General features: G+C 62.4%; 1 protein-coding gene and 1 long non-coding RNA gene across 3 annotated transcripts in view; one reads left to right on the forward strand and one right to left on the reverse strand.

The window, feature by feature from the left end:
- UNC13A (unc-13 homolog A) overlaps positions 1-21,780 on the forward strand; it is a 45,148-nt gene extending 23,368 nt beyond the window's left edge. The window contains exons 14-42 of one of the 2 annotated variants that reach the window (XM_077122164.1): positions 376-447; positions 560-779; positions 939-1,166; positions 1,402-1,543; positions 1,621-1,790; positions 2,545-2,660; positions 4,049-4,212; positions 4,369-4,519; positions 4,772-4,840; positions 5,541-5,630; positions 5,759-5,893; positions 7,422-7,555; positions 8,558-8,643; positions 8,729-8,855; positions 9,199-9,295; positions 9,499-9,642; positions 10,018-10,101; positions 10,720-10,797; positions 10,904-10,992; positions 11,270-11,422; positions 12,014-12,137; positions 13,654-13,692; positions 14,584-14,613; positions 15,652-15,708; positions 16,093-16,173; positions 16,777-16,924; positions 19,502-19,594; positions 20,141-20,300; positions 21,480-21,780. In XM_077122164.1, the coding sequence (XP_076978279.1) occupies positions 376-447; positions 560-779; positions 939-1,166; positions 1,402-1,543; positions 1,621-1,790; positions 2,545-2,660; positions 4,049-4,212; positions 4,369-4,519; positions 4,772-4,840; positions 5,541-5,630; positions 5,759-5,893; positions 7,422-7,555; positions 8,558-8,643; positions 8,729-8,855; positions 9,199-9,295; positions 9,499-9,642; positions 10,018-10,101; positions 10,720-10,797; positions 10,904-10,992; positions 11,270-11,422; positions 12,014-12,137; positions 13,654-13,692; positions 14,584-14,613; positions 15,652-15,708; positions 16,093-16,173; positions 16,777-16,924; positions 19,502-19,594; positions 20,141-20,300; positions 21,480-21,780 (3,582 nt within the window). The remainder of the gene's footprint in view (positions 1-375; positions 448-559; positions 780-938; positions 1,167-1,401; positions 1,544-1,620; positions 1,791-2,544; positions 2,661-4,048; positions 4,213-4,368; positions 4,520-4,771; positions 4,841-5,540; positions 5,631-5,758; positions 5,894-7,421; positions 7,556-8,557; positions 8,644-8,728; positions 8,856-9,198; positions 9,296-9,498; positions 9,643-10,017; positions 10,102-10,719; positions 10,798-10,903; positions 10,993-11,269; positions 11,423-12,013; positions 12,138-13,653; positions 13,693-14,583; positions 14,614-15,651; positions 15,709-16,092; positions 16,174-16,776; positions 16,925-19,501; positions 19,595-20,140; positions 20,301-21,479) is intronic. The other variant, XM_077122165.1, reaches the window with a different exon arrangement.
- On the reverse strand, positions 15,057-17,971 carry LOC143650866 (uncharacterized). The gene is made up of 3 exons (XR_013159695.1): positions 17,826-17,971; positions 15,465-15,645; positions 15,057-15,252 (listed from the first exon to the last, which is right to left on the reverse strand). It is a non-coding gene; the product is annotated as an uncharacterized LOC143650866 (long non-coding RNA).
- Positions 21,781-26,410: the final 4,630 nt, after the last annotated feature.

The following is a 26,410-nucleotide window of genomic DNA, read 5'->3' on the forward strand; positions in this document are numbered from 1 at the left end:
GGACTAACCGGTCTGATTTCTTTCCTTCTTCGCTGCTCTCGGACCCTTCAGGCTATGGTGAGTGCTGGCGACCTGACCTGGGGTCCCCTCCCCTGGCCCCACCTACGGACCTGCGGACGCCCCCCAACCTGCCTGGCCGCGGCTCAGGGGTGGGGGCAGGGAGCGGGTGACCCCAAGGCCCAGCTACCTTGGCTTCTGGAGGGGCTGAGGGTTTTGTCCATTGTCGGGGGGAGGGGGTAGCCTGGGGGAGAACCGCGGGGGGGGGGGGAGCCGCGGGGGGGGGGGTCGGTGCTTGCCTTCCAGGCCCTCCTGACGCTCTGCCTTTCCCGCGTCCACTGCGTCCTGTGGCCGGCTTCCCTTGGCTGACCGCTGCAGTCCCTGGTCCAGTCCCGGAAGGCGGGCATCACCTCAGCGCTGGCCTCCAGCACGCTTAACAACGAGGAGCTGGTGCGCGGGCCCAGCGGGGCGGGCGGGGCTTTTCCGCGCGCAGGTCCGGGGGCGGGGGGCGGGGGGCGCCCCCAGGCAGGGCCGCGCGACCCCCGCCCTCCCGCCCCCGCAGAAAAACCACGTTTACAAGAAGACCCTGCAAGCCTTGATCTACCCGATCTCGTGCACGACGCCGCACAACTTCGAGGTGTGGACGGCCACCACGCCCACCTACTGCTATGAGTGCGAGGGGCTGCTCTGGGGCATCGCGCGGCAGGGCATGCGCTGCAGCGAGTGCGGGGTCAAGTGCCACGAGAAGTGCCAGGACCTGCTCAACGCAGACTGCCTGCAGCGTGAGCGCGGGCAGGGGCGGGGCCCCGCGGGTGGGCGGGGCTAAGGGCCGACGGGGCGGGGCCTCGGATGTCGGTGGGCGGGTCTCGGCGTCGGGTAGGCGGGGTTTCCGCGGGCAAGGCGCGGCGCGGCGGGGTGACAGGCTCTGGGCGGCCTCGCAGGCGCGGCGGAGAAGAGTTCCAAGCACGGCGCGGAGGACCGCACGCAGAACATCATCATGGTGCTGAAGGACCGCATGAAGATCCGCGAGCGCAACAAGCCCGAGATCTTCGAGCTCATCCAGGAGATCTTCGCGGTGACCAAGGCCGCGCACACGCAGCAGATGAAGGCGGTCAAGCAGAGCGTGCTGGACGGCACGTCCAAGTGGTCCGCCAAGATCAGCATCACCGGTGAGGCCGCGGGCGGGCGGCGCGGTGCCCAGCGCTTCCCCCAGCTCCGGGCTTCCCCCCAGTACCTGGCCCCCCCCCAGCTCCAGGCTCCCCCCAGCTCCCAGTCTTCCCCGCAGCACCCTGGCTGCTCCCCCCAGCTTCTGGCTCCCCCTCCAGGACCCGGCCTGGAGCGCGGTTGGTGACTGCCCCGTCGAGGCTGGGCTCACGTGTGTGTGTTCTCGTGCGTGTCGCCCAGTGGTCTGTGCCCAGGGCTTGCAGGCGAAGGATAAGACAGGCTCCAGTGACCCCTACGTCACCGTCCAGGTCGGGAAGACCAAGAAACGAACCAAGACCATCTACGGGAACCTGAACCCCGTGTGGGAGGAGAACTTCCACTTGTGAGTGTGGCCGGCCCGGTGGCGCGGGGCTGGCTCCTGGGCGGCCTTCCCAGGCTCAGTGCCCCGGCGTCCCGCAGCGAGTGCCACAACTCCTCCGACCGCATCAAGGTGCGCGTGTGGGACGAGGACGACGACATCAAGTCGCGCGTGAAGCAGCGGTTCAAGAGGGAGTCCGACGACTTTCTGGGCCAGACCATCATCGAGGTGCGCACGCTCAGCGGCGAGATGGACGTGTGGTACAACCTGGGTGAGCCGGCTCTGCGGGGCGCGGGGCGCAGCCCGGGGAGGGGGAGGGGGAGGGGGCGGGAGTAGGGGCGGGTCCAGCCCGGGGAGGGGGAGGTGGGCGCGGGGGGTGGGGGGATGAGCCGGGGTGGGTCCAACCTGGGGAGGGGGAAGAGGGGGGGAGCTGGGGGGGGTCCAGCCTGGGGAGGGGGAGGAGGAGGCTGTTGGGGGAATGGGGTGGGGCAGCCTGGGGAGGGGGAGGGGGGTGCAGGAGGGGGTGCAGGGGGTGAGCTGGGGCAGGTCCAGCCCAGGGAGGGGGACCTGGGAGGGGAGTGGGGGCAGATCCAGCCGGGGGAGGGGGAGGCAGGGCCGGTCCACAGGGTGGGGGTGGGGGAGAAGCCCAATCTGAGAGCACTCTGATATCCTTGTGATGGGGGAGACATGAAGGAGGCCAGACCTGCATTTCTCAGTGGAGAAGCGGGGCGCAGACCCCGGAACCCTCAGATGAGTAGACCACGTGGGGAGGCAGGCCTGGCACCTCCATCCTGGGGAGAATTGGGTGTCCTATGGACAGAGACACCGGCGGAGCTCAACGTTTGCAAGGAAGCAAAGTCTGGGACCCCATCTGGGGAGAGACAGGGCCTAAGAGGGACTAAGGAGGCATCCCTGACCCTGAGCAGAGACCCCCAGGACCTAGCTTGGGGGGCTCAGGGGCAGCATTTCTCCCTCTGGCTGCACTGGGAAGCTCTGCCTTCGCTCTACTCCCCTCCCTCCTGCAGATAAGAGGACTGACAAGTCGGCCGTGTCGGGCGCCATCCGGCTGCACATCAGCGTAGAGATCAAGGGCGAGGAGAAGGTGGCCCCCTACCATGTCCAGTACACCTGTCTGCACGAGGTGAGGTCCGGCCCGGCCCCTGGCAGGCACGGACCCCGCAAGCCCCACCTCCCTATTTCCAGCCTCACGGGCCACACTCCTGGGTCTCTGGGACTGTCCCCTATGCCCCTCCCATTGTCTGGAGAACGCCTCCCCTCCTGTCAAGGTCCAGCATCAAGGCCTCCTCCTCCAGGAAGCCCTCCCCAATCTCCCACGAAGACCCTCACTACAAAGCTCCAGGTCCTTCTGGCGGTCCCAGCCCTGAACTCTTGGGGTGGGGGGCCGTTTGTATCTGGGTCTCCCTTCCAACTGCCTGGGGGTTCCTTGAGAGAACTCCATCCCCAGGACTCATTTTGTTGAATGAATGGGTGAGTTGTGAGTGGGTAAAAGGATGGGTGGACATGTGGATGAACCTGTGAGTGGAGAGATAGTGAGTGTTCTAGTTTGCTAGCTGCCGGAATGCAACACACCAGAGATGGATTGGCTTTTAATAAAAGGGAATTCATTCTGTTAGTTCTTCAGAGGAAAGGCAGCTAACGTTCCACTGAGGTTCTTTCTTACGTGGAAGGCACAGGATGGTCTCTGCTGGTCTTCTCTCTAGGCCCCTGGGTTCCAACAACTTTCCCCGGGGTGATTTCTTTCTCCATCTCCAAGGGCCCGGGCTGAGCTGCAAGTGCTGAGATGAGGAATGCCGAGCTGCTTAGGCTGTGCTACATTGCGTTCTCTCATTTAAGCACAAGCCAATTAAGTTAAATGTCACTCATTGCAACAGACACGCCTCCTAACTGACTGCAGATGTAATTAGCAACAGATGAGGTTCACGTACCATTGGCTTATGTCCACAGCAACAAGACTAGGTATGCGTACCTGGCCAAGTTGACAACTGAATCTAACTAACACAGTGAGGAAGCACATGAAGGGGTGGACAATGTAGGGATGATGGCAGACCAGTGAGTTGTTGGATGGACAGGTTAAGTTTTGGGTGAATGGACAGATGGATGGATGGATAGATGGATGTGTTGTTGAAGTATTAAAAAAATGAGAGAGTGTATGACTTAATTTTCAGGTAGATGGATGGGTGGATGGTTGACTCGGTGGCAGGATGAACTGTTGGATAGACAGGTGAAGCTGTGGGTGGGTGAATGTGTGGGCTGGTGATCGGAAGGAAGGATGAGTTAGATGGGTTAATTTGGGGGTAGCTGGATAGATGACGGGTGGATAGATGGGTGGATGGATGGATGGACGGACAGACAGCTGGATGGATGGAGTGTTGAATTACTGGTACGGTCGATGAGGTGAACCTTGGATGGAGAGTAGATGAGTGAATGGTCGAGCCCCAAGTGGATGGAAGGCCATTCTGGAGCCCCGGCCCCCGGCCCTTTCCGTGACGCACCCTCCCCCTGGGGCAGAGCCTCTTCCACTTTGTGACGGACGTGCAGAACAGCGGGGCCGTGAAGATCCCGGACGCCAAGGGCGATGACGCCTGGAAGGTCTACTATGACGAGACGGCGCAAGAGATTGTGGATGAGTTCGCCATGCGCTATGGCGTCGAGTCCATCTACCAGGCCATGACGTGAGTCTGCAGGCTGGGTCGGGCATGGGGAGCAGGGCCCTGGGTGGGGGAGCAGGACAGCATGGAGGGGGGGAATCTCCTGTGGCTGCGGGGCCTGGGGGCGGGGGTGGGGCCGTCCTGGGGCTCCGGCCAGTGCCTCCTGTTCCCTCCCACCAGCCACTTCGCCTGCCTGTCCTCCAAGTACATGTGTCCCGGGGTCCCAGCCGTCATGAGCACCCTCCTCGCCAACATCAACGCGTACTACGCGCACACCACTGCCTCCACCAACGTGTCCGCCTCCGACCGCTTTGCCGCCTCCAACTTCGGGGTCAGTCCTGGCGACAGGGCTGGGGACACCCCACGGGATGCCCATGCGGGGTGCCTTGCCTAGTCCCTGCCCCTCTCTGAGCCTCAGTTTGCCCTCTGTGGAATGGAAGCGGACGTTATGGGGGTTCAGCTCAATGTGCATGTGGTATGCCTGGCGTGCGGTGAGTGCCCCACCAGTAGGGCTGCTGCCATTGGCTGCTCCATCCAACCCCCAGACCCCTCTCCACCCTCCCTCCTCCTCCTGCCTCCTCAGAAAGAGCGTTTTGTGAAACTCCTGGACCAGCTGCACAACTCCCTCAGGATCGATCTCTCCATGTACCGGGTGAGGAGCAGGGTGTGATAACGTGTGCAGGTGGGCCAGCAGGCGTGCATATGGGAGGGCCAGAAGACGTGCACACAGGGTGCCAGCAGGTGTGCACGTGGGGACCGACAGGTGGGCAAACAGGGGACCAGCAGGTGTGCACGGGGGGACCGGCAGGCATGCACGGGGGGGTGGGCAGAAGATGTGCACATGGGTGGCCAGCAGGTGTGCACATGGAGACCAGCAGCCATGAATGTGGGGGGGCTGGCAGGTGTGCATGTGGGGCACCAGCAGGCATGCACAGAGGGACCGGCAGGCGTGCACGTGGGGGGCCAGCAGGCTTGCATGTGGGGGGCCGGCAGATGTGCATGTGGGGGGTCGGCAGGTGTGCACAGGGGGGGACTGGGAGGCGTGCATGTGGGGGACCAGCAGGCGTGCATGTGGGAGACCAGCAGGCGTGCCCGGGGGGGCTGGCAGGCGTGCATGTGGGGGGCCAGCAGGTGTGCACACATGGATGGCACAGGACCCTCACGGATGTCTGTATTCACACATGGGCAGCACCTGCCCAACCGCATTGGTACACCCAAGCAGACCCCAAGCTGCAACAGGGTGTTCTCATTGAACCCCCAGCCCACCTCCTGAATGTTGGGGGTGCTTGTGGCCTTCTTCCAATGCCCCAGGCCTTGTTCCTTAACCTCATCTTCTCTCTCACTCCCAACAGAACAACTTCCCGGCCAGCAGCCCAGAGAGACTCCAGGATCTCAAGTCCACTGTGGACCTTCTCACCAGCATCACCTTCTTTAGGATGAAGGTAGGAAAGGACCAATCCCATGAGCTCTCCCGGCCACCAGTTCCCTTTCCCGTGACCTCTGCCTGGAGCTGGAGCCCCTGTGGCCGTGCCCTGGGCACTGCCCGCCCCTGTGTGCCTCCCCCCTCCAGGTGCAGGAGCTCCAGAGCCCACCGCGGGCCAGCCAGGTGGTGAAGGACTGCGTGAAAGCCTGCCTCAACTCCACCTATGAGTACATCTTCAACAACTGCCACGAGCTCTATAGCCGGGAGTACCAGGCGGACCCGGTGAGGCCCGCGGGGGGGGGGGGGGGTGCTGGACGCCCGCCAGGCCCTCACCTGCACCCCAGTGTGTGGGGTGGGTGCTGGACTCCCACCAGGCCCTCACCTGCACCCCAGTGTGTGGGGTGGGTGCTGGATGCCCAGCCTGCCCCTTGCCTGCTCAGGACCTCAGTCCCTTCCTATCTGAGATGGGTAGAGAGCCTGCACCTCAGGGAGGAGATGTAAGGAGATATAAGCATTAGGTAAAATACCGTTACATATTGTAATACTGACAGAGTCACTCTTCATGAAATGATCAGTTGAACTGAATTTGTTGATTAGAGCTTTGGCCATTTCAAGTCAACTTATTTTAGATCTTCAATAAGTGTTTATCTCCACATATACTATCCAGGGCTGAGAATAAGGTTTCAAGCAGCTTACAGTCTAGTAAGAGGGAATGAAGTATACACTGGGAATTTACCACCCAGGATGGTTTGTACTGGGATGGATGAAGCCTGAGAAGCCTGGGGTGGCCCCTCCCCCAGCCTCCAATAGGAGATAGCACATACGCCGAATTCTGTTCTACTCACTCGTATTCATTTGAGTTGAATCACTCACTCTTTACTGAATTGGGTTAAGTGTAATTGGATTAAATTGGGCTGAGTTTAGCTCAGTTATAATTAGTTCAGTTCCATTTGGTTGACTTAAGTTAAAAATGCTCTTGGCTAATTAGTGAGCAGAACTGAGTTGAACTGAGTTGAACTGAGTACAGGTTCATTCATTTCCATTCAGTTGAGTTGAAATTGACTGAGTTGAGTTGGCTGGAGTTAGGATGGACGGGTTTGATGGGCTAAGTACAGTTGAGATGGGTTAGGCTGGTACATTTCAGTTGACTTTAGCTACACTCATTTCCATTAATTGACTAGGGTTGGCTTTAATTATCTTGTGTATTTTAGGTCGGACTGAAGTAGGTGAAGTTGGGTTGGGTTGAGTTGGATTGCTTGTGTTGATTTGGGTTCTGCTGAGTTGGGTAGAACTGAGTTGGACTGAGTCGAGTTGGGTTCAGTTGGCTTGGGTTCATTCAATTTACTTCCATCACTTTGACTTATGTTGATGCTGATCTTGGACAAGTTGACAAAGTTCAATCCAGTGGAGTTCCCCTGAGTTGAATTCAATTCTGTGGAGTCTAATTCTGCTCGGTTTGGTGGAACTGGCCCGCATTCAGTTTCAGTGAATTGATTCTGAGAAGAGCCGACTTCCCTTAAGCTAAGTGGGTTTGATATGCATTCATCTTAGTTCCCTTTGGTTTAATGGGGCTGGCCTTGTCTGACTACATTCAGATCCATTTATTTCCATTTATCTCAGTCTTACGAGTTGAGACTAATTAAGCTTCCTTGAGCCTCAGTGACACACTCTGTGGGACAGTGCACTTGAGCTTACTTCCTTTCCTTGGCGAAGCCCCCCGGCCCTCTCCCCCACCTCCTGCCTCTCCATAGTGAATGGCTGAGGCACCGTCTCCTGGACCCCTGACCAGCACCTCCACTGCCCCTTTCAGGCCAAGAAAGGGGAGGTGCCCCCAGAGGAGCAGGGCCCCAGCATCAAGAACCTCGACTTCTGGTCCAAGCTCATCACTCTCATCGTGTCTATCGTTGAGGAGGACAAGAATTCCTACACCCCCTGCCTCAACCAGTGAGCTGTGCGCATGTCTGTGCGCGAGCCCGGGCTGTGCAGTGTGACCACGTTTGCACGGGAAATGCTACACGTGGGGGAGCTGTGGGTCTGGCTGTGCGTACGTGTGGAATTCAGATGTGGGTGTAATTTGCAAACAAACGTAGAATGGTATGTGTGTGTGTGTGCACAGTTGCCAGTGCAGTTAGACATGTTTCATGTGTGTTGAACTGTGCGAACCCACATACCATGTATGGATAACCATGTGTCCATGTGTATATAATTTTGTCCGTGTACACAAAGCTTCACAAATAAGTTAATAGTGTTGCTTGAGTGTTATGTGCTACTCCATTAAATACTTTACTTTAAGAATCCATTGTTTCCTGGACCCTGCACTTCCCTCCCCCCAAAAATGCACTGTATGTTGTACATGTGGATGTATTAGTGTCACGAGCAGTTTGTGGTCTGTAGGTCTGACTGTTATGGGTCTACCTTTGGAATTCATTTCAGCATATGATTTGGTGTGTCGTGTAACTGTATGTGAATGGGCACACAGTTTTGGTTTGTGAGTCGATGTGCCTGTACAATTCTCATCTGTTAGCTGATGAAAACAGAAAACTAAAGGGGCTCCCAACTTTGGGTTGCCAACGTCTGCTGGGTACTTAGATCTGGAGTTAAGGCGAGGGATTTTGGGCAGATGGACTGAACGGTAGGTGGGTGAATGGGTGGGTAGCGTGGCAGAGGGACAGGTGGATTGATGAACGGATGGATGGATGGACAGTCGAGTGGGTGAGTGGTGGACTGGTGGGTGGAGAGGTGGACAGAGGAGGAATGGATGGATGCCAGAGGGAGGGCGGGCGAGTGGGTAGGTGGACGCCTAGGGAGAAGCTGGCTTCGGGCCAGCGCCGGGCAGCAGGGCAGCGGCTGTGCGGGCAGTTGCGTCCGGCGGTGGCGGGCAGGGAGCTCGTCCTGTGCCTCCTGGCTCCTGCCTGGTGGTGTCCACACGCCCGCGACCTTTTGCAGGTTTCCGCAGGAGCTAAACGTGGGTAAAATCAGTGCTGAGGTGATGTGGAATCTGTTTGCCCAGGACATGAAGTACGCCATGGAGGGTGAGCCCGAGGGCTGCGCCGGGCTGCAGCGAGGGGCAGTGCCCGAGCCCCCTCCCAGCTGAGCCGCCCTCTCCCCCGGCCCCAGAGCACGACAAGCACCGGCTGTGCAAGAGCGCAGACTACATGAACCTGCATTTCAAGGTCAAGTGGCTGTACAACGAGTACCTGGCGGAGCTGCCGGCCTCCAAGCACCGCGTGCCCGAGTACCCCGCGTGAGTCTCCCCGGCGAGCCCCGTCTTCTCGCGGGGGTTCCCCCGCTTCGCCCTTCGTCCTCTCAGTGCCTCCCCGGCCGGGATCGTTGTGGTTCCCGCTCTGTGGGTGCGCAACGGAGGGCTCAAGGGCCCGACTGCCCTGCCAGCTGCGCTGGGGAACCCGGAGGGAGAGGCGGCAGGGAGCCCACCGGGTGCGCTGCCCGACGCCACGGTCCACCTGAGAAGAGGAGTGGGGGGAGGGCGGGGGGGGCAGGGAAGCCCCCAGGGTGCAGCCCCCAGGTGCAGGCGGTGGAGCAGGAGCAGCCCCGTCCCAGGCGCGCAGCCCACTCGGCTGTCCCCGCAGCTGGTTCGAGCCCTTCGTCATCCAGTGGCTGGATGAGAACGAGGAGGTGTCGCGGGATTTCCTGCACGGCGCCCTGGAGCGAGACAAGAAGGACGGGGTGAGAGGGCGCCCCCCAGCCGCCCCTGGAAGGCGCGCGTGTCCCTCCTGTCCCGCGGCCTGGGGCGGAGCCATCGCGCCCCCAGCCTTAGCCCCACCGACCCCGCGCCGGCCCCCTGACCCCGGATGTCCTGAGCCTGTGGCCCCGCCCCTGCTCCGCGGGGGGCTTCCCTCGAACCCCGACCCCGCCTCCCGTCCCTGCAGTTCCAGCAGACTTCGGAGCATGCCCTCTTCTCCTGCTCCGTGGTGGACGTCTTCTCCCAGCTCAACCAGAGCTTCGAGATCATCAAGAAGCTGGAGTGCCCCGACCCGCACATCGTGGGGCACTACATGCGGCGCTTCGCCAAGGTGGGCGGCGGGGTCGCGGGCGGGGTCGAGGGGCGCTAGGGCTGGACCGTGGCTCAGTGCTGGGGTGGGCGCGCGCCTCAGGGGCAGTGGGGGTCGCGGGGCTGGGCTGCACTCGCAGCATCAACGTTGGGGCTGCAGTGCCCTGGGAGCAGAGCGGGGTTGGCTGCTTGCAGTTGGGCTGGGCAGGCGTGCGGGGCCATCCCCCCCCACCCCGTTTGGCGTCTCCCCAGGGCCCCGCCCTGGCCTTGGGTTCGTCCTGGTGGAGTCTCTGGGCCGGCGGTCCCCCAGGCAGGAGCACTGGGGCTGGGGCCATGCCTGGGTTTGTTGGCCGTGGCCCAGCCCCTCCTCCCCTGTACCCCCCCATATCCCCCCCAGACGATCAGCAACGTGCTCCTGCAGTACACCGACATTGTCTCCAAGGACTTTGCCTCCTACTGCTCCAAGGAAAAGGAGAAAGTGGTGAGTGCAGGGGCCTCTGCCCTGCCCCTCCTGGCCCCTCCAGCACCCCAAGGCCTTCCCAGGACCCTGACACCTGTGCCTGGGTGTGTGTGTCCAACCACTGTACATGTCTAAATGTGTGTGTCTGGTTGTATTGGCAGGGTATGGTACATGGCTGGGGCCCTGGCTGTGCACATCTGGCTGTACTGATGGGTTGTGCACAGAGTGTGTCTGGTTGTGCTCATCCGGCTGTACTGATGGGCTGTGCACAGTGTGTCTACCTGTTGTGCACGTCTGGTTGCGTGTGTCTGGGTGTCATTGTGTGGGGCAGCTGGACGTGAAGCAACACGCCTTCATCATGTCACATCTGATGGTGCAAATGACACCTTCAGGGTGTGAGGAGTGCAGAGCTTCAGGTTGTGGCGGAGACTGTGCGTTTCACAGCCCCCTGAGATCCCGTCTCCTGGGCCCTATAGGTCCCACTCCAGTCTAGGGGGACGTTAGCGGAGCCCCCCTCCCCACATCCAGGACCCCCAGGGAGCTGGTCCCCAGCTGTCTCCCATCCCCGGGGCCCTCGCGGAGGGTGGTGGGCGCTGAGGAGGGGTCCCAAGGCCTGACGCCCCTCTGCTGTGCCCGCAGCCCTGCATCCTCATGAACAACACGCAGCAGCTTCGCGTACAGCTGGAGAAGATGTTCGAGGCCATGGGAGGGAAGGAGGTGAGGCAGCAGCTGCGCTCCAGATCCCTGCCTGCCCGGCCCTCGGTCCTGGCTCAGCTCAGAAACGCCCGGCCTCTGGGTGCTCAGCAGATCCCTCTCCCCTCAGCTGGACACGGAGGCCAGCGACATTTTGAAGGAGCTTCAGGTGAAACTCAACAACGTCCTGGACGAGCTCAGCCGGGTGTTTGCTACCAGGTGGGGGCAGCCGCAGGGCTGGGGCCAGGGGTGGGCGCACAACCCTGAGTCCCGAGACCCAGCAGAGGTGGGGGCAGCTGGACGCAGCTGCGCCATGGCCTGGGAGGTGGCGGTTCTCGCCCAGGGGGAAGGTGCCGGCACCGGCGTGGGAGGGCAACCGCGGGTGCAGGGGCGTGGCTCTGGCAGAAAGAGGGCGGTGGAACTTGCCCTTACTGCCCCCGGCGGGTGACGCAGGGCATGCCGGGGCGCTGGGCGCTGACGGCCTCTGTGCCCACAGCTTCCAGCCCCACATTGAGGACTGCGTTAAGCAGATGGGCGACATCCTCAGCCAGGTCAAGGGCACGGGCAGTGTGCCCGCCAGCGCCTGCAGCAGCGTGGCCCAGGACGCGGACAACGTGCTGCAACCCATCATGGACCTGCTGGACAGCAAGTGAGCCGGGGGCTGCGGGGCAGGGGCCGCCCCAAGAGGACGCACAGGGCGGGGGTGGGGGCAGGGTGCAGTTGGCACCTGGAGGGACAGCGGGGAAAGGAATGGGCTGGAAGGGTGGCAGGTGCACAGGGGACAGGAGGGATGGCAGCGGGTTAAAGACAAGCGTGTAGAAGGACAGGGAGATAGGTGGATGGATGGGTGGACAAATGGACGGCGGGGGGATGAATTAGTTCTGTGGAGGAGGTGGAGGGAAGGGTGGAAGAAAGGGAGGGAGGGAGGGAGGGCAGGAGCGGAAGAGGAGGAAGGAAGGGGCTGGAAGGAGGAGCGGGAGGAGGGACGGAAAGGGGAGCATTTGCGGAGCTAGCTGAGGGGCGCCCTGGGGCATGGGGGTGTGGAGGGCCCTGGGGTGCTGCCTTGCCCCCCCGCCCTGCCCAGCCTCACCCCAGGCGGCAGGTCTGACCGCCATGGCTCCCCAGCGCCCCCACACTGAGCCCCTCCGGCTGCCCCACACCCTGCGCCCGGCCACCGCCTGGCCCGTGGCCTCCGAGGTCAGGGCTCCGGGGCCAGCCTCAGACCTGCCCTTGCCCCCAGCCTGACTCTCTTTGCCAAAATCTGCGAGAAGACGGTGCTGAAGCGGGTGCTGAAGGAGCTGTGGAGGCTGGTCATGAACACCATGGAGAAGGCCGTGGTCCTGCCCCCGCTCACCGACCAGACGGTGAGGCCGCGGTGCGAGGCGGGGTGGGAGCTGGGGCGGCTTGGCCACAGGCGCGGGGCTCCGGGGTGCTGCAGGCCTGAGACCCCCAGAGGGTCGGCATGCGGGTGCGGGGGGCACCCCGCCATCTGCAGAGGGAGTGGCTGGGCACAGGGAACCCAGGGGCACCGGGGGCCTGAAGCCAGGGGCGGTCGCGGGGGTGGGGCCTTCCGGGGGGGATAGAGGAGGCCGAGGCCCGGTCCGCCCTAGGCGGTCCCCCTCCCTGCCCCTGCAGGGACACTCACGGTGCCTTATTCCGCCCCCCCCCGCCGCCCCGCCCCCTCCGCGGCTGACAGATGATCGTAAGTAGAGGCCCGCCTGTCCGTCTGTCTGTCTGTCCGCTCTGTGTCTGGATTCAGCCGGTCGCACGGCTGCACCCCCCAGCACCCCTCACCTACCGGCCCACGTCCCGCCTAGATGTGCTGTGTCTGTCTGGGGGTGGCGCCCGGGTAGGGGTCAGGGCTGTCAGGAGGAAGGCCATGCCCCAGCCCTGCCCCAGAGCCCTGGGAGGGGCCTGGTTGGTTTCCAAAGGGTAATGGGGGCAGTGGGGTCAGCTCCTCCTTGGCCTCGCCCTCACCTGCTGATGGAATTCTCTCTCCTGCCTGGGAGCCCCAGGAGCCCCCTCCTGCCCCCTCCTGCCCCCTCTTGCCCCCTCCTACCCCTCTGCCCCCTGCCCCACCCCCACACCAGGAGCCCGGGTTGGGGCAGCTCGCGGGTTGGTGCCAGGTTGGGCCAAGGCACTCGCCTTTTCTGTCTCCCCAACCCTGGGAGGCACCCGAAGGTGGGGTCAGCAGCAGCAGCGCCCTCAGGGTTGCGGGAACTCAGCAAGGTGGTGCGTTAAGGTGCTTATGGCTGGGAGCAGGATGGTAGAGGCAGGTCAGCATTAAACCACTGCAGACATCCCCCCTCTCCCCGAGGGCCAAACAGGGCTGCTGGAGCTGCTGAAGGTCTTAACACCTTGTCCAAAGTTTTGCCTCTCAGCTCACCCTCACGACAGTCCTTTGTGTGGGGTGGATGTTATTTTTCCAGTTTTGCAGATGAGGGAATCTGAGGCTCAGAGGGGAGTCATTTGTTCAAGGCCATGTAGCAAATATGTGTCAGAGTCAAGATTCAGATTCAGGCCTGACTATGGAGCCCGACAGCTTTACTGTCCACCAAGGACAAAGAGCCTCATCTTACAGTAAATATAAATGGGTTATATTTCAACAGTGATCTCTGTCTCTCTCTCTCTAGCTGTCTTTCCCTCTCTGTCTGCTTTTCCTTGTATTTCTGCTTCTGTGTGTGTCTCTTTATATTTCTTTCCTTTCTGTCTCCCTCTCTCCTTTTAACACTTGATCAGTAGGACACAAGCCCCCCCAGGCCACCTCCAACCCCAGGGCAGGGCAGGTCCCTTACCAGGGTTCCATGAGCACACATGTCCCTGCCCCCTGTCCCCGCCCTGCACAGCCTGCCTTGATCACCTGTGACATTGTCTCTGCAGGGGGCCCTCTTGAGAAAACATGGCAAGGGATTAGAAAAGGTAATGAGGGCCTTGTCCCCACTGAGGCCTGGCTCCGGTGTCTGCATGTGTGTGCACCTGTGCAAGTATGTGTGTCTGAGCGTTTGCACAGAAGGTGGAAATGGGTGTTGTACAGGGCCAGGATCCAGAGAGGAGACAGATCGGCGTGTGCATGCCCCGTGTGAGCCAACCGTATACCAAGTAGCTCCTGCCTCCCCCGCAGAATCCTAGGGGCTTACCCCAGCCTTGGGCTCAGCCTAAATTCTGTGGCCTGACCAGGTGCCCAGCACCTGACCCCTGGGCTTGGCATGTGTTGTTTCTTGCACACATTTTTTTTGTTCTAACGGGTGTTTGTTGTAAGGAGACGGGGAGGTGGCAGCATGCAGGGTCCCGCCCTGTTGTGGGGAGGAAGTTGTGTTGGCGTGCACACACATGGCGTCTCCTTCCCTTCACACTTGGCCAGCACGTTCCATGTGCCAGGTGCTGCAGACGTGTATGTGCGTGCATGCAGGGGAGAAAGTGTGTGTGTGTGTGTGTGTGTGTGTGTGCGTGTGTGTGCGTGTGCTGACAATACCTGGTGTTATATTACTTTAGGGGTCTGGCCTGCTGGTGTAAGGCCTTGGGGTGGGGGAGGAGAGACCCCAAGCCCCTCTCTCTTCTCCCTGTTACTAAGGCATTCCTCCCAGGGTGCTGACTATGGGTTCTGGGTACTTGTTCCCAGGTGGGGTCTGGTCCCAGCCTCCTAGGTGCCCCCAGGCGTGCCCCAACCCCCCACTGAGGGGCGAGGGAAGGTGCCCAGTGGGGGTGGGGAGACTGGGAAGTGGGATTGGGTTTTGAGGAGGCAGGGAAGTCCCACTGACTATCCCCCCAGCAGCCACCGGAACTCTGATTTCCACCTGATTCTCTCCACAGGGCAGGGTGAAATTGCCAAGCCACTCAGACGTAAGGCCGGCCTCTCACTGTCTGTCTGGCCCCCCCCCCCCCCCAACCCTGTACCTTCTCCCATCTCTGTGGTCCGTGCCTTCCGGGGCCTACTGTGACCTGTCTGTCAGTCTCTTCTTCCTTTGTCTGTCTGGCTTGCTTGTGGTGGGTGGTGGGTGGGGGTGGGGGGCAGACAGGAGGTTGCCTAGAAAGGTGCCTGCTCCCCGTTGGGTGGCCCACAGCTGGGCGCCGAGCCATTGTGCCTCCTGAGCACATGGGAGCCGTGGACAAGCGGGCGTTGTTGTAGCAGCAGCTGTGAGGGTGACAAGAAGCTTAGTCGCAACGGCCAGCTCTCAGACTTGTCCCGAATAGCCCACCTGCAGAGACCCCCTCCTAGATCACCCCCGCTCTGGACCCAGCCATGTACCCCCCGAGCTAGTAGGGGCACCTCTTACCCAGGGGGGCCAGAAGAGTCCGGGGGGAAGCCAGGAGTCGTGACCCCTCCGGCAGCCCCCAGTGTGGCTGTGGCGGTGAACACAGAGTGGGTGGGTGGAGTGGAGGCTCAGAGAGGTTAAGTGGCTTGCCTGGGGCCACACAGCAGACGGGATCAGAGCCCAGAGCCACCAGCTCGGTCTCATCAGTCTTGCCAGTCTCCATTTTCTGAGGCGTGGGCAATGAGAATGAGGGGTGTTTGGAGGGGATTTCTCCTTCCAAAGATCAGACTAGGTGCTCCCCAGGTAACTGGAGTAACACCCCGCCCCCCTGCCCAAGGAGAGTGGTCCTGTCGGGGGTGGGGAAAGAGTCTCGCCGAAGGCATTCACGGAGACCCCAGCCCCCCACTCACCCCACTCCCTCCTGGGGTTCTGCTGCACCTGCCGTCTCCCGCAGCTCCTAGGCTCGTGGTGGGGGCGTGGGGGCTGAGTCCCCTCGGGGCTGGACGCCATGGATGAGGCCGCCACCGCCTGCCTCCTCAGTGGGAACAGAGCCGGGGAGACAGCGGACGCTTGGGCGTTGGGCCGGCAGGATCCCTCACCCAGCTGTGTCTCTTGTCACCTGCAGGGAACCCAGATGATCTTCAATGCAGCCAAGGAGTTGGGTCAGCTGTCCAAACTCAAGGTGAGACAAGAGGTGGGGGCTGTGATGGGCAGGAAATCCCAGGATGGGCTTCCTGGGGGTGGGGGTCCCCTAATGGCAACATGCTCTGCAGGCTCATGTAAAGAAACAGGACTCAGAATGGGTAAAGTACAATTTGTTGGCACCAGTGGTTAAGAAAGATGTACAACCCAGCTTCAGGTCCAGCTCGATCAAGGGACACAAATCGCTATTCAGTATATATTTATGGAGTACCTGCTGTGTGCTGGTTACATGCCAATTCTAGGGACACAATGATGAAATGACAGACCCAGTTTCCAACCCCTTAAAGACCAGTAAACAGGCAGGTCCCCAGGACGGGCCTGCTGTGTCCACTTGGCTACCTGGCCCCACTCTCCATCTGCCCAGGACCACATGGTGCGAGAAGAAGCCAAGAGCTTGACCCCAAAGCAGTGTGCAGTGGTAGAGCTAGCGCTGGACACCATTAAGGTGAGGCCCCCTTACCCCCCAGGTTGGTGGCACAGGCCATGGCTCATGTGGACACAGATGTAGGCTTAACTCCTTCAATTTAGAGGATACTCCTCGATGCTCCTCATGTATCTGTGTCAGGCCAGGAGCTGTGGGGCCCTGAGGAACCCCAGTTTTGAGGAGACAGAGTTGGATACAGACATCCCCAGGCCTCTGGGTCAGGCTGGGGTAGAGGGAACCATGAGGGCTGGAGGAGCCCCAGGAGGAAGCAACCAGGGCTTCCTGGAGAACAGACTGTGGCGGAGGGTTTTTGAGGAATGAATGGGAGTTCGCCAGGCAAAACAGACACCTCTATTAAGGAGGAGTGGGCAAAGACGAATTAAAACCCTCACCAGTGATAGCGACGGGGCCAGCTGTGGCCAGATCTGGGGGCACAGACGATGTCAAGGCCCTGAGACAGGCATGAGGGGGAGCCTGTGGGAAAGGAGGAAGGCCTCGGGGGCGCGGGGCGCGGCCAGGGTGCTCTGCCGAGGGCGAGGGCGCTGGGAGCCCCGCGCGGGTTCGAGGCTGGGGGTGGGGGATCTGACTTCGGGGTCCCGCCATCCCTGTCCGCGGCCCCTCCAGCAATACTTCCACGCGGGCGGCGTGGGCCTCAAGAAGACGTTCCTGGAGAAGAGCCCCGACCTGCAGTCCCTGCGCTACGCGCTGTCGCTCTACACGCAGGCCACGGACCTGCTCATCAAGACCTTCGTGCAGACCCAGGCCGCGCAGGGTGAGCGCGCCCCCGCCCCTCGGGCCGCGCGGGCCGCCAGAGATTGGCAGCTCCGGGGGCGGGGCCGTGACGCCACAGGCCGGCTCCCGGGAAACCTGTGACGTCACGGGGCCGGGCGTGGCCGGCAGCTCCGGGATGGGCGGGACCAGCGACCTCACAGGATTAAGGCGTGATTGACACCCCGGCTGCGGGATGCAGGGGGCGCTCCCGCCGGGGTCTCCGCTCCTCTCGCAGCTCGCGCAGCCGCCCTGTTCCTCCCCCGGGGACCCCCCCCTTCGAAATTGGCCCTAAAAGCAGGCGAGGGAGAGAGGTTTGGCGGCTGCCCCAGGCTTGGTCCGGGCAGTGGTGGGGGTGGAGAGTTTGGCCTCGGCCCCCCCAGGGTCAGCCCAGGGGCCCTCCCCGGCGTCCGCTCCTCGCCCGCGCTGTCCTCGCTGCTTCTGGTTTTATTGGTGTCCTCCCGGGGCGGAAGGCCGTCTGTCCGTCCGGCTGCAGCTGACGTTTCTCTCTCTCTTGTTTTTCCTCCCTCTGCGCCTCCCCCGCCCCCGCCACGCACACGCCCCTCCACCCTCGTCCCCCGCTCGTGCCTCTCTCCCCTGCTCCCCCCATTAGTCCATGGTGGAAAAGGGACTAGATTTACCCTTAGTGAAGAAATTTATCCTGAGAAGGGTACGTGCTCCGCCCCGCGCCGCGCCGGGTGCCTGCGCCCCCCGCCCCCGGCTAGTAAAGGGCCCGCGCCCGCCCCCGGGACCCCCGCCGCGGGGCGGGGTGGGCGCAGGGGAGGGGCGGGTTGCTGGCTCCACGTGGGGAAGGGGGGGCGGCTGGAGCTGGGTCCGCCCCCCGGAGCGCCCCGCGGTGCCGCTGAGAGCGGGGCGCCGTCGGCACGCGGGCGCTCCAGGCCTACCTCAGGGGACTCCTTTGGGACCGGGTGGCCGAGGTGGAGCAGGGCTGGCCCCAGCCGGCAGCGGCGGCAGACGTGTTCTTGTTACCTACGCCCCTTTTCCCGGAGTGGGAAACCGCCTTCCCCAGGCGGAGCTCCGCGGGGGCACAGCGCGGCTCAGCGACTCTCGCAAACGCGCGTCCGCCCCTGCCAGGCCTTGGAGGTGGATGCCAAGGCTTGGAGGAGATTCAGCCGCTTGCCCGAGGAGCCGCCCCCGCAGGGGGCCCGGGGATCGGGGGCACAGGGAGCTCGCGGAAGACCCTTCCCCTTGGAGCCAGCAAGCCGCGGGGGCGGAGGCCGCACTGCCCCCCCCCCCCTTCTCACTAGCTTTGGCCTCGCCTGACCTCTCGCCCGACCCCACTGCCCGGACCCCTGGCACCCCGGGCCTGGTCCAGACCGAGCTTGCTGCCAAGCATCAGCCTGGGGGCGGGGGAGGGGGGCTGAGCATGCAGCCGGTGGGGTGGGCGGGAGCTGGAGACAAGGAAGGCATCTGGGGGTGGGCAGTACAGACTGGGGGGCACGTGCCCCGGAGCTGGGGGTGTCTCGGCCTGTCCCTTCCCTGGCACTCCCCGCCCAGCACAAGGTACCCTGGTCAGCCCTGAACGTCCCCCGTCCCCCACTCCCGACTCCCCACCTTTGCCTTCAGCCCTGCATGCGATGCTCCGGTGTGGGGAGCTGCCTGGGGCTGGGCATGGCGGGATGGGGTGCAGGAGGGCACAGGTCGTCAGGCCCGGCAGGCCACCCTCCCCCGGCACCGAGCAGTCAGGACCCTCCCGCTGGCCTGGGCAGGCAGGAGACTCGGTGGCCCTTGGACTGAAAAGGTAGGAGTAGGTCAGATGTCAGGAATGGCTTGATCCAGAGCCTCCCACAGGGCCAGTGGGCATTGCTGTCCCCTGACTCGCCTGTTCTTGCTGGTCAGTGTCAGCCCTGCCCACCAGCACCCGTCCTGTCTAAAGAGAGGCTCTTTTCAACTACACAGCTGCAGTCCCAGGTCCACCTCCTGCTGGGGTCACAGCCCGGCAGTGGGGGGCACTCCACCACACCCGAAGCTGGCTGGAGCCCCTCCTCCTGGGCCATGGGGCCTTAGTTGGAGGGGGGGGTGCTTCTCAGCAGAAACATGAGATTCTCTTATCGTGAGGGACTGCACAGGGAGGGAAGATGCTGTGTTTCTCACACTGTCCAGCGGGCAGGTGGGTCCTGGGTCAGGCTCTCCGAGCCTGCGTGAGCAGCTACAAGGAGGTGGAAGCAGGGCTAGTGAGGGTGGGGAGCCAGCAGTGCAGACTTAGGGGGTCATTGCAGCTCACAAAAAAGCCTTAGGGACAAAGATAGGGCCCCTGGGGCTCGATGAGGTCACACCTGGCCTGCTCTGAGTGGTCCAGGGGTGGGCCGGGGCTGCAGTGGCTGCAGGAGGCCCGGGGTGGGCCAGGGTGGGGAAGCCCTGTGCAGCCATGAGAAGCAGGCGGCCAGGCTCAGGGAGGTCACCGGGGCCCAGTGGGGTGGGACCCCAGCATCCCAGCCCCTCTGTCTGCCCTGCCGGGGCTGATGACCTGGTGCCGCCAGCATGGGGTGGGCAGGAGGCGCAGGTCCCCCCAGGGGAGGAAGAACGGAGTTCACACATGGCGTCCCTCTGCCTTGCCCAGGCTCGGGCGTGGAGGACCCCGTGGGGGAAGTCTCTGTGCACGTCGAACTCTTCACACACCCAGGGACCGGGGAGCACAAGGTCACCGTGAAAGGTGGGTGGCCCAAACAAGGAAAACGCTGGCTTGACGGTCATGCTACTGAAGCACCTCGGAGTGCCCACCTTCAGGCACGGTGCGACCCAGGACACTGTGCTGTCTCCCCTGCTTCTGGGCTCTGCTCTGTGGGCTCCTACCTTGATTGGGCACAGCTGGGACTGGCCTGGGCGCGCCAGGCTTAAAGCACAGGGCCTTGAGCGAGATGGAGAACCTTTCTGGAGGCAGCTTGCCAAGCAGTCAGTCCAAGCTAACAAAGATCTGCTGCGAGGGAGACCCAGGCCCTCCCCATCTCTCATCGCACCGTCACCCCTAATGTGCGCCTCCCTGTAGAGGTCCAAGCCGCTCAGGGGCGTGGGGGGGTTGGGCCCAGACCCTGCCCTGGCACACAGCTGGGCCCTGCCACGGCTGCCTCTTCTAAGCTCTGCTCACAGACCCGCGGGGGGTCCTGGGAAACGTTATCCATTTCAGGGGAGCACAGAGATCGCGGGGGTCTCTACTCCTGCGGGGGACCCTGACCAGCCTTGCGCTCATGTCCCCCAACAGTGGTGGCAGCCAATGACCTCAAGTGGCAGACTTCTGGCATCTTCCGGCCGTTCATCGAGGTCAACATCATAGGGCCCCAGCTCAGCGACAAGAAACGCAAGTTTGCAACAAAATCCAAGAACAACAGCTGGGCCCCCAAGTACAACGAAAGCTTCCAATTGTGCGTCTGCGATGCATTGGGAGGGGGCAGGAGGGCAGGGGGCTGTGCCAGGGGCACCTGGGGCAGGTGTGGAGGTGGCACATCCTGGTGGGGGTGCCAGGAAGGTGCGGGAGTGAGGTGGGGGCTCTGGGAGGGAGGCAGGCCCTGGGGCAGTAGTGAGTGTCACAGGGTGGGTTTGGGCTGGAGGGGAATGCAGGGAGGCAGGCTGAGAACCACAGACAGGGCAGGGGTCACGGGGGGTCTTGTGGAGGCAGCAGTGAGCCTTGGTCCAGTGTCACGGGGACATGGTCCAGCGTAGGGGAGGGACACAGGAGGGCTTATGTCAGGAGCCGGTTCTTGGGGCAGAAGGGGTAGATGAGGGGACATGGGGGCGGTGCCGGGGGGCAGAGCTCTTGGTTTCTGGTGGGAGTGTGGTCTGCGGCTTCCTGGAGGGATGTCTGGGGACAGGGCGATGGGAACAGAGGTGCCAATGGTGGAGGTGGGGCAACTGGAGGGGGTGTGTGGCCTGGCATGAAGGGCTGTGGGCTCGATTGAGGGGGGACGTGGCCTGGCAGCAGGCAGATCTTAGGCTGGCAGAGGGTGCAGCTGGTAGGGGGGTGGCCTGGCCTGGGGCTGCAGGGTCCCTGGGGCTCGGCGGGGGCTAGCGGGCAGCTTCACAGGTCCAGATGTCGCTTGTCTGGCCATTTGGGGAGGTGTGGGGTCACCTATGTGGGAGTGGCCCAGAGGAGCAGAGTGGAAGGTGTTCTACCTGGGCAGGGCAGGCCATCCTGGAAAGTCACGTCACCTGGGTGGGCTGTATCACCCAGGAGGTGTGTCACCCAAGAGGGGTTGTGTTAACTGAAGATGGCCTTGTCACCTGAGCAGTGTGGGTTACCTGCGCAGGGTGTGCCACCAGGAGGGCCGTGCCACCTGGGTGTGACATGTCATCTGTGAGGACTCTGTCACTGGGGAGGGCCATGTCACCTGGCCAGGACATGCCACTTGGGGAGGGCCCTGCCACCTGGGTGGGGCGGGGCACCTGGGTAAGGCATGCTACTTGGGCGGAGCAGAGCACCCGGGCGGGGCATCCCACCCGGGGAGGGCCCTGCTGCCTGGGGGGTGCTGTGTCACCTGCGGGGCTGGGCACCCGGGCGGGCCGCGCCCGTGGTCACACGCGCCGCCCTCACGCCCTGTCCGCAGCACGCTGAGCGCCGACGCGGGCCCCGAGTGCTACGAGCTGCAGGTGTGCGTCAAGGACTACTGTTTCGCGCGCGAGGACCGCACGGTGGGCCTGGCCGTGCTGCAGCTGCGGGAGCTGGCCCAGCGCGGAAGCGCCGCATGCTGGTTGCCGCTCGGCCGCCGCATCCACATGGACGACACGGGGCTGACGGTGCTGCGCATCCTCTCGCAGCGCAGCAACGACGAGGTGGCCAAAGAGTTCGTCAAGCTCAAGTCCGACACGCGCTCCGTCGAGGAGGGTGGCGCCGCGCCTGCGCCCTAGCGCGGGGCGCCGGGGTGGGCATGGCGCCTGCGCGCTGGGACCTCTCGCCCGGAGGCCACGCCCTCGGGCCCTCGCGGCGAGCGGGCTGCGTCTGCGCCCCTGACTTAGTTTCCCCTCTGGGGAATAGAGAGGTGCAGCGCGCTGCCCTCCCGGGAGGCCACGCCCTGGGATGTGGTCAAGGAAGAAGCCACAGCCCTACTCGAGGCCACGCCTTCGGGGTCCTTCGAGCTGAGCTGGGAGGAAGCCCCGCCCCCACGCAGGAGGCCTCGCCCCGGGCCATCAGGCCCCGCCCCCTGCTCCCTGGAAAAGCCATAAGACCGGCCTCGACCCCCCTCGGAGCCTGAGCCCAATTGCCAAGCGTGGGATCGGCGCCCTCGGGCGGCGGGGCTTGTGCAGGCGGCCGGGTTGGGCTGGAGGGGTCAGGATGCTCGGTGGAGGGCCATGGAGGACCCGGCCCCTTCCATGTCTGTGCAAAAAATAAACGGGGTGGGGAGGATGGGATTTCACAAGCACATGCGCCCTAGGGTGCCCAAAGCCTGGGGTCCGAGGGGACGGCTCCGAGGCCTCGGCCCTGCGCCCACTCCCCACGGGGGCCCCCTCCCCCGCACATACACAGTCCTTCCAGACCATAGAGTTCAGCCCACCCATTTGACAGATGGGAAATTGAGGACTCGAGAGCTGCAGGCCCTCCCACTCCCATCAGCCCCTCACCTTCACCCAGGGTGGGCTGAGGCCAGATGAGCCGCCTCAGCGCCCCATTGCTGCTAACCCCCTTAGGGGGCTCCCCATCCTTGCTGCTGCCCACCCCGCTCTGGCTACCAAGCAAGGCCTTCCCCTGGGCCCTTGGTCCTGGGACCCCAGGCCATGTGCCCAACACTCTTGCCCTTCAGCCAAAAAAAGAGCCAGGACTCAGGGCCCTTCCCGCCAGGTTTCCCCCTTCTTCCTCTCCCAGAACTCTCCAGGCAGGAAAGAACACATGTGAATGTGTAAACTCTGAGCTTGTTCTACAGGTGTCGTACACCCCTACCCCGGATACCGCGGGCAATATTAGGGGAACATTGCCAGAGAGCCCCCCTCCCACATCTTAGCTTGAGAGGCTGGGATGTTCCAGAAAGCTTTCCAGCCCACTCTAGTTTGTCTTTGGCCTTGGATATCCTTTTCCAGGTTGGATCCTTGTGGTGAGTGCTAGGGAGAAATTAAATGGTGAGACAAGGGCAGCCGGACTCCTAGAGGGGTGGGGGGAGCTTTTGATGGGGAAGGTTGGGGGTTTGCTCCGAAGAGGTGGAAAATGAGAAGGATGTATTCATGGGAGGGAAGCGGGCACTGGGCAGAGAACAGCAGCTGCAAATGCTGGGAGGTGGGAAGGTTTGGCGCCAAGAGAGAATGCCAGTGTGGCTGGAGCCCAGGCTGCCCAGAGGAGGCAGATTGCACAGGTCAGACCAAGTAGAAGTTTACATTTTTACCCTAAAAGGCTTGGGGAGATGTTAAAGCCCAGGAAGTAGGCTGACTCCACCTCTGAAGCGCTCCCTCTGGATGCCAAGTGGAAAATGGAGGATGCTGGCCATAGTGGGAGAGAGGGCACCAGAGGAAGCAAAGTGCTTTAAGGACACTGAAGTTAATCTTTGGAAAGGTTTTGGGAGATACAGTTAACAAAAGCAAAACTCCTTGTCTTCTCTGAGCCCCAGGGGTGCTGGGTACAGTTCTCCGAGTTGTGCACTGCCGAGGAGTTCCTGCATTTCTAAGCAGGCCACGAGAATTGCAGCAGTGCTGTAACAGGCATCATAGCATCCGTGTGGCAGGGTGATGAGAAGCTCCAGCCATTTTCTACTTTCCTCAGAGGTGCTGTTGTCCCTGATGTCCTGCAAATGTTGTTCAATTTGTACAATCGGAGCCTCTAAGCCAGAGGTTAGAATGCAGCTTGGCAAAAAGGGTTCCTTGGAGTAAGGGCAGGGCTGAAACACTGACCATCCCGTGGGTGGAAGCAGTGCTCGGAGGGGAAGTGGCCTGTGATCTGAGGTGGGGCCTGAATGATTTGTTTGGATGGATGTCAGGAAAAAGAGGGTGTGAGCTCCTACCTAGGAGGGTCAAGATGTTTTCCAAAGGATTCCTTAGGAATCTGTCTGCTCAAGGGCAGTATCTGAGTCCGTCAGTGGGGGTGGGGGTGGGGGGAGGGTTACCCAGCACAGCCCAGGCATGCAGAGCGAGCCCCGTGGAGTATTTGTTAAATGACTTTTCTGATTCCCAGGCTAGAATGGTTTTTGAAATTTGCTCTCTTTTCTGCTCCCCCTCCCGAAACTCCTATTCATCCATCAAAATCCATCACAAATAATCCCCTTCTGTAGGAAGCCCTTCCTGCTCCTCCTTGGGACTCCCTCAATTGCTGTCCCTCCTCCATGTGGCTGGGGGTGTCTGTGTCCAGCTCTGTTTGCTCCAAATGGGGTCTGAGGCCTCTCAGGAGCCCTGGTTTCACCCAGCAGAGGGTGGGCAAAGGGGAGTGGCAGGGAGAGTTCGTCTAATTAAGTGTGACAAGGTCTGTCTGTGCCCATGCATCCCCCCATGTGTATGTCCATGGGCACGTGTTTCTGAGGCTGACCACAGGACAGACTGGAGATAGTGGGTGGGAGTGGGGAAGGGGTCTTGGGGCTGGAGGAGTTTGAAGCCCGGCGATTCCTGCATTAGAACCATGAGGCCAGGGGGGGACCTCCTGCAAGTGGACGCAAGGAGTGGCCTTGGACGCAGCAGCTGGGCTTTGGGCCCGTTCCTGAGCCCTGGGGTAGGGGTGGGGGTGCTCAGGGTCGCCCTTGGACCTCCCTTCATGTGGAGCCCGGCACAGACTTATGTGGATCAGCAAAGAGGATAAAGTGGGGTACAGCTGTGGGGAGTGGTGACGCCCAGGGGGGTCCTTGGACAGAGCTGAAGCCGTGTAAAGGGACAGAGACAAGAGAAGGGAGAAGGGCAGGGAGGAAGACCGATGGGGCGACACACCAGGGCCCGAAGGAAGGGGGACCTTCACCAGGATCCAAGGATTCTCAAGCAGGGAGGGAGAGCCCAGCTGCCCCCCCCCCCCACTTAATTGGGCTCTCTCAGGCCCCCACCCTGCCCTGTCAGAGACGCAAAAAACTAACCTCCAACTGGAAATCCTTGGGGTCTCCAGAGACCGCCCACCCCTCCATCCCTCTGTCCCTGCCGCCCCCGTTTGGCAGATGCGGCCACGGGGTTGGGGGCAGGGACAACCCTCAGGCACCCTGAGTCTGCGCCTGGAGAGGAGGGGCGCGGGTGGCACACTTTCCTTCCCTGAGCATCGTCAAGGACCAAAGTTCACCTGCGCCAACACGTGTTGCTTTTCTCTTTGCCTTTTTTTTTTTTTTTTTTTTTTTTAAGAGATCAAGTGGACGGTGTCAAACAAGCCCCACCCCGCGGGTTGCTGGGGCTTTGCAGGGGCCCCAGCCACGCGCCCGTGGCGGGGGTACCTGCCCAGGCCCCAGCCCCCTCCGCACTCCCTCCCTTAGCATGTGATTGCAAATGTGGAACCCAAATGTTGTTTTTTTAAAACTCCACTGTGGGTCTGGCGTCTGTGAAGACGCCCCCATTTTTTTCGGAAAATATGTGTCTTGGAACAAATGTTTAAAACAAACAAGAAGTGGTCACGAGTGCATGGTGTTGAGATGTTTTGCACTATTCTGACTTTTTGGTCTCTGGAAAAATATTTTATTAACAGCAGACATTAAAAAAAGAGGAAAAACACAGAACCTCGGGTGTCCAGCCCCGTTCCTGCAGCCCAGATGGCCCCGAGTCCCAGCTCCTCCTGGCCCCTCGCGCAGCAGCACCGTCCGCGGTGCGCAAAGGGAAACCGAGGCCCAGGGCGGCGGGGACCGGGGCGGAGGCGGTTAGCGCTAGGGGTTCGGCGGCGCGGCGCAGCACAGCACTGTGGGCTGGATGACCTCGGATGAAGTGAGTGGAAGCGGCAAGTCTCGTCGCCGAGCGCACAGCACCCGTGAAGACACGCTGTAAGGCCGGCGGGAAGGGTGTGTGACCCCAGGTGGGCCAAACCCGAACCCAGGCAAGTCCGGCTGCCTGGGGCGCTGGGCGCAGGTGCGGAGGCCCGGCTCCGTGCGGACGGGGCGCACAGGGCCAGGAGACGCGGCAGCACCCGTCCGGCCCCACGCCCCGTCGGCAGCCCCGGGCCCCGCCCGGGACCAATGGCCGCGACCACCCGAGCGGCAGCCGGGCAGAGCCCCCGCCCGGGGGCCTCAGTGCGCGAAGTGACCGATGAACGCCAGGCCGACGGCGCGGAGTGCGAATAGGACGGTGCGTCCTCCGCGGCAGGGCAGCTGGGGCGGTCCGCCTCCCCTTCCTCCGCGTCGTCACGGGAGTCGCCGTGGCGGCTGCGGACCGATTCTCAGCCACCCCTGCAGCTACCAGTGCCACCCTGGCCAACGGAGTGTGAGCCACGCCAGTGCGCGCCCACGCGCCAGGAGGCGGTGCCAGGGCAGGACCCAACGGGGTGGGGGCGGGGCCTGGGCAGGTCCTAAAGCGGGTGGGCGGAGCCTGGGCGGGGCCTCATGTGATGTGGGCGTGGCCTGTACAGGACCCAAAGGGTGGGGGCGGAGCCGGGCAGGGCCGGGCAGGT

This window comes from Tamandua tetradactyla, chromosome 11, assembly GCF_023851605.1.
Source record: "Tamandua tetradactyla isolate mTamTet1 chromosome 11, mTamTet1.pri, whole genome shotgun sequence".
Classification (NCBI taxonomy): domain Eukaryota; kingdom Metazoa; phylum Chordata; class Mammalia; order Pilosa; family Myrmecophagidae; genus Tamandua; species Tamandua tetradactyla.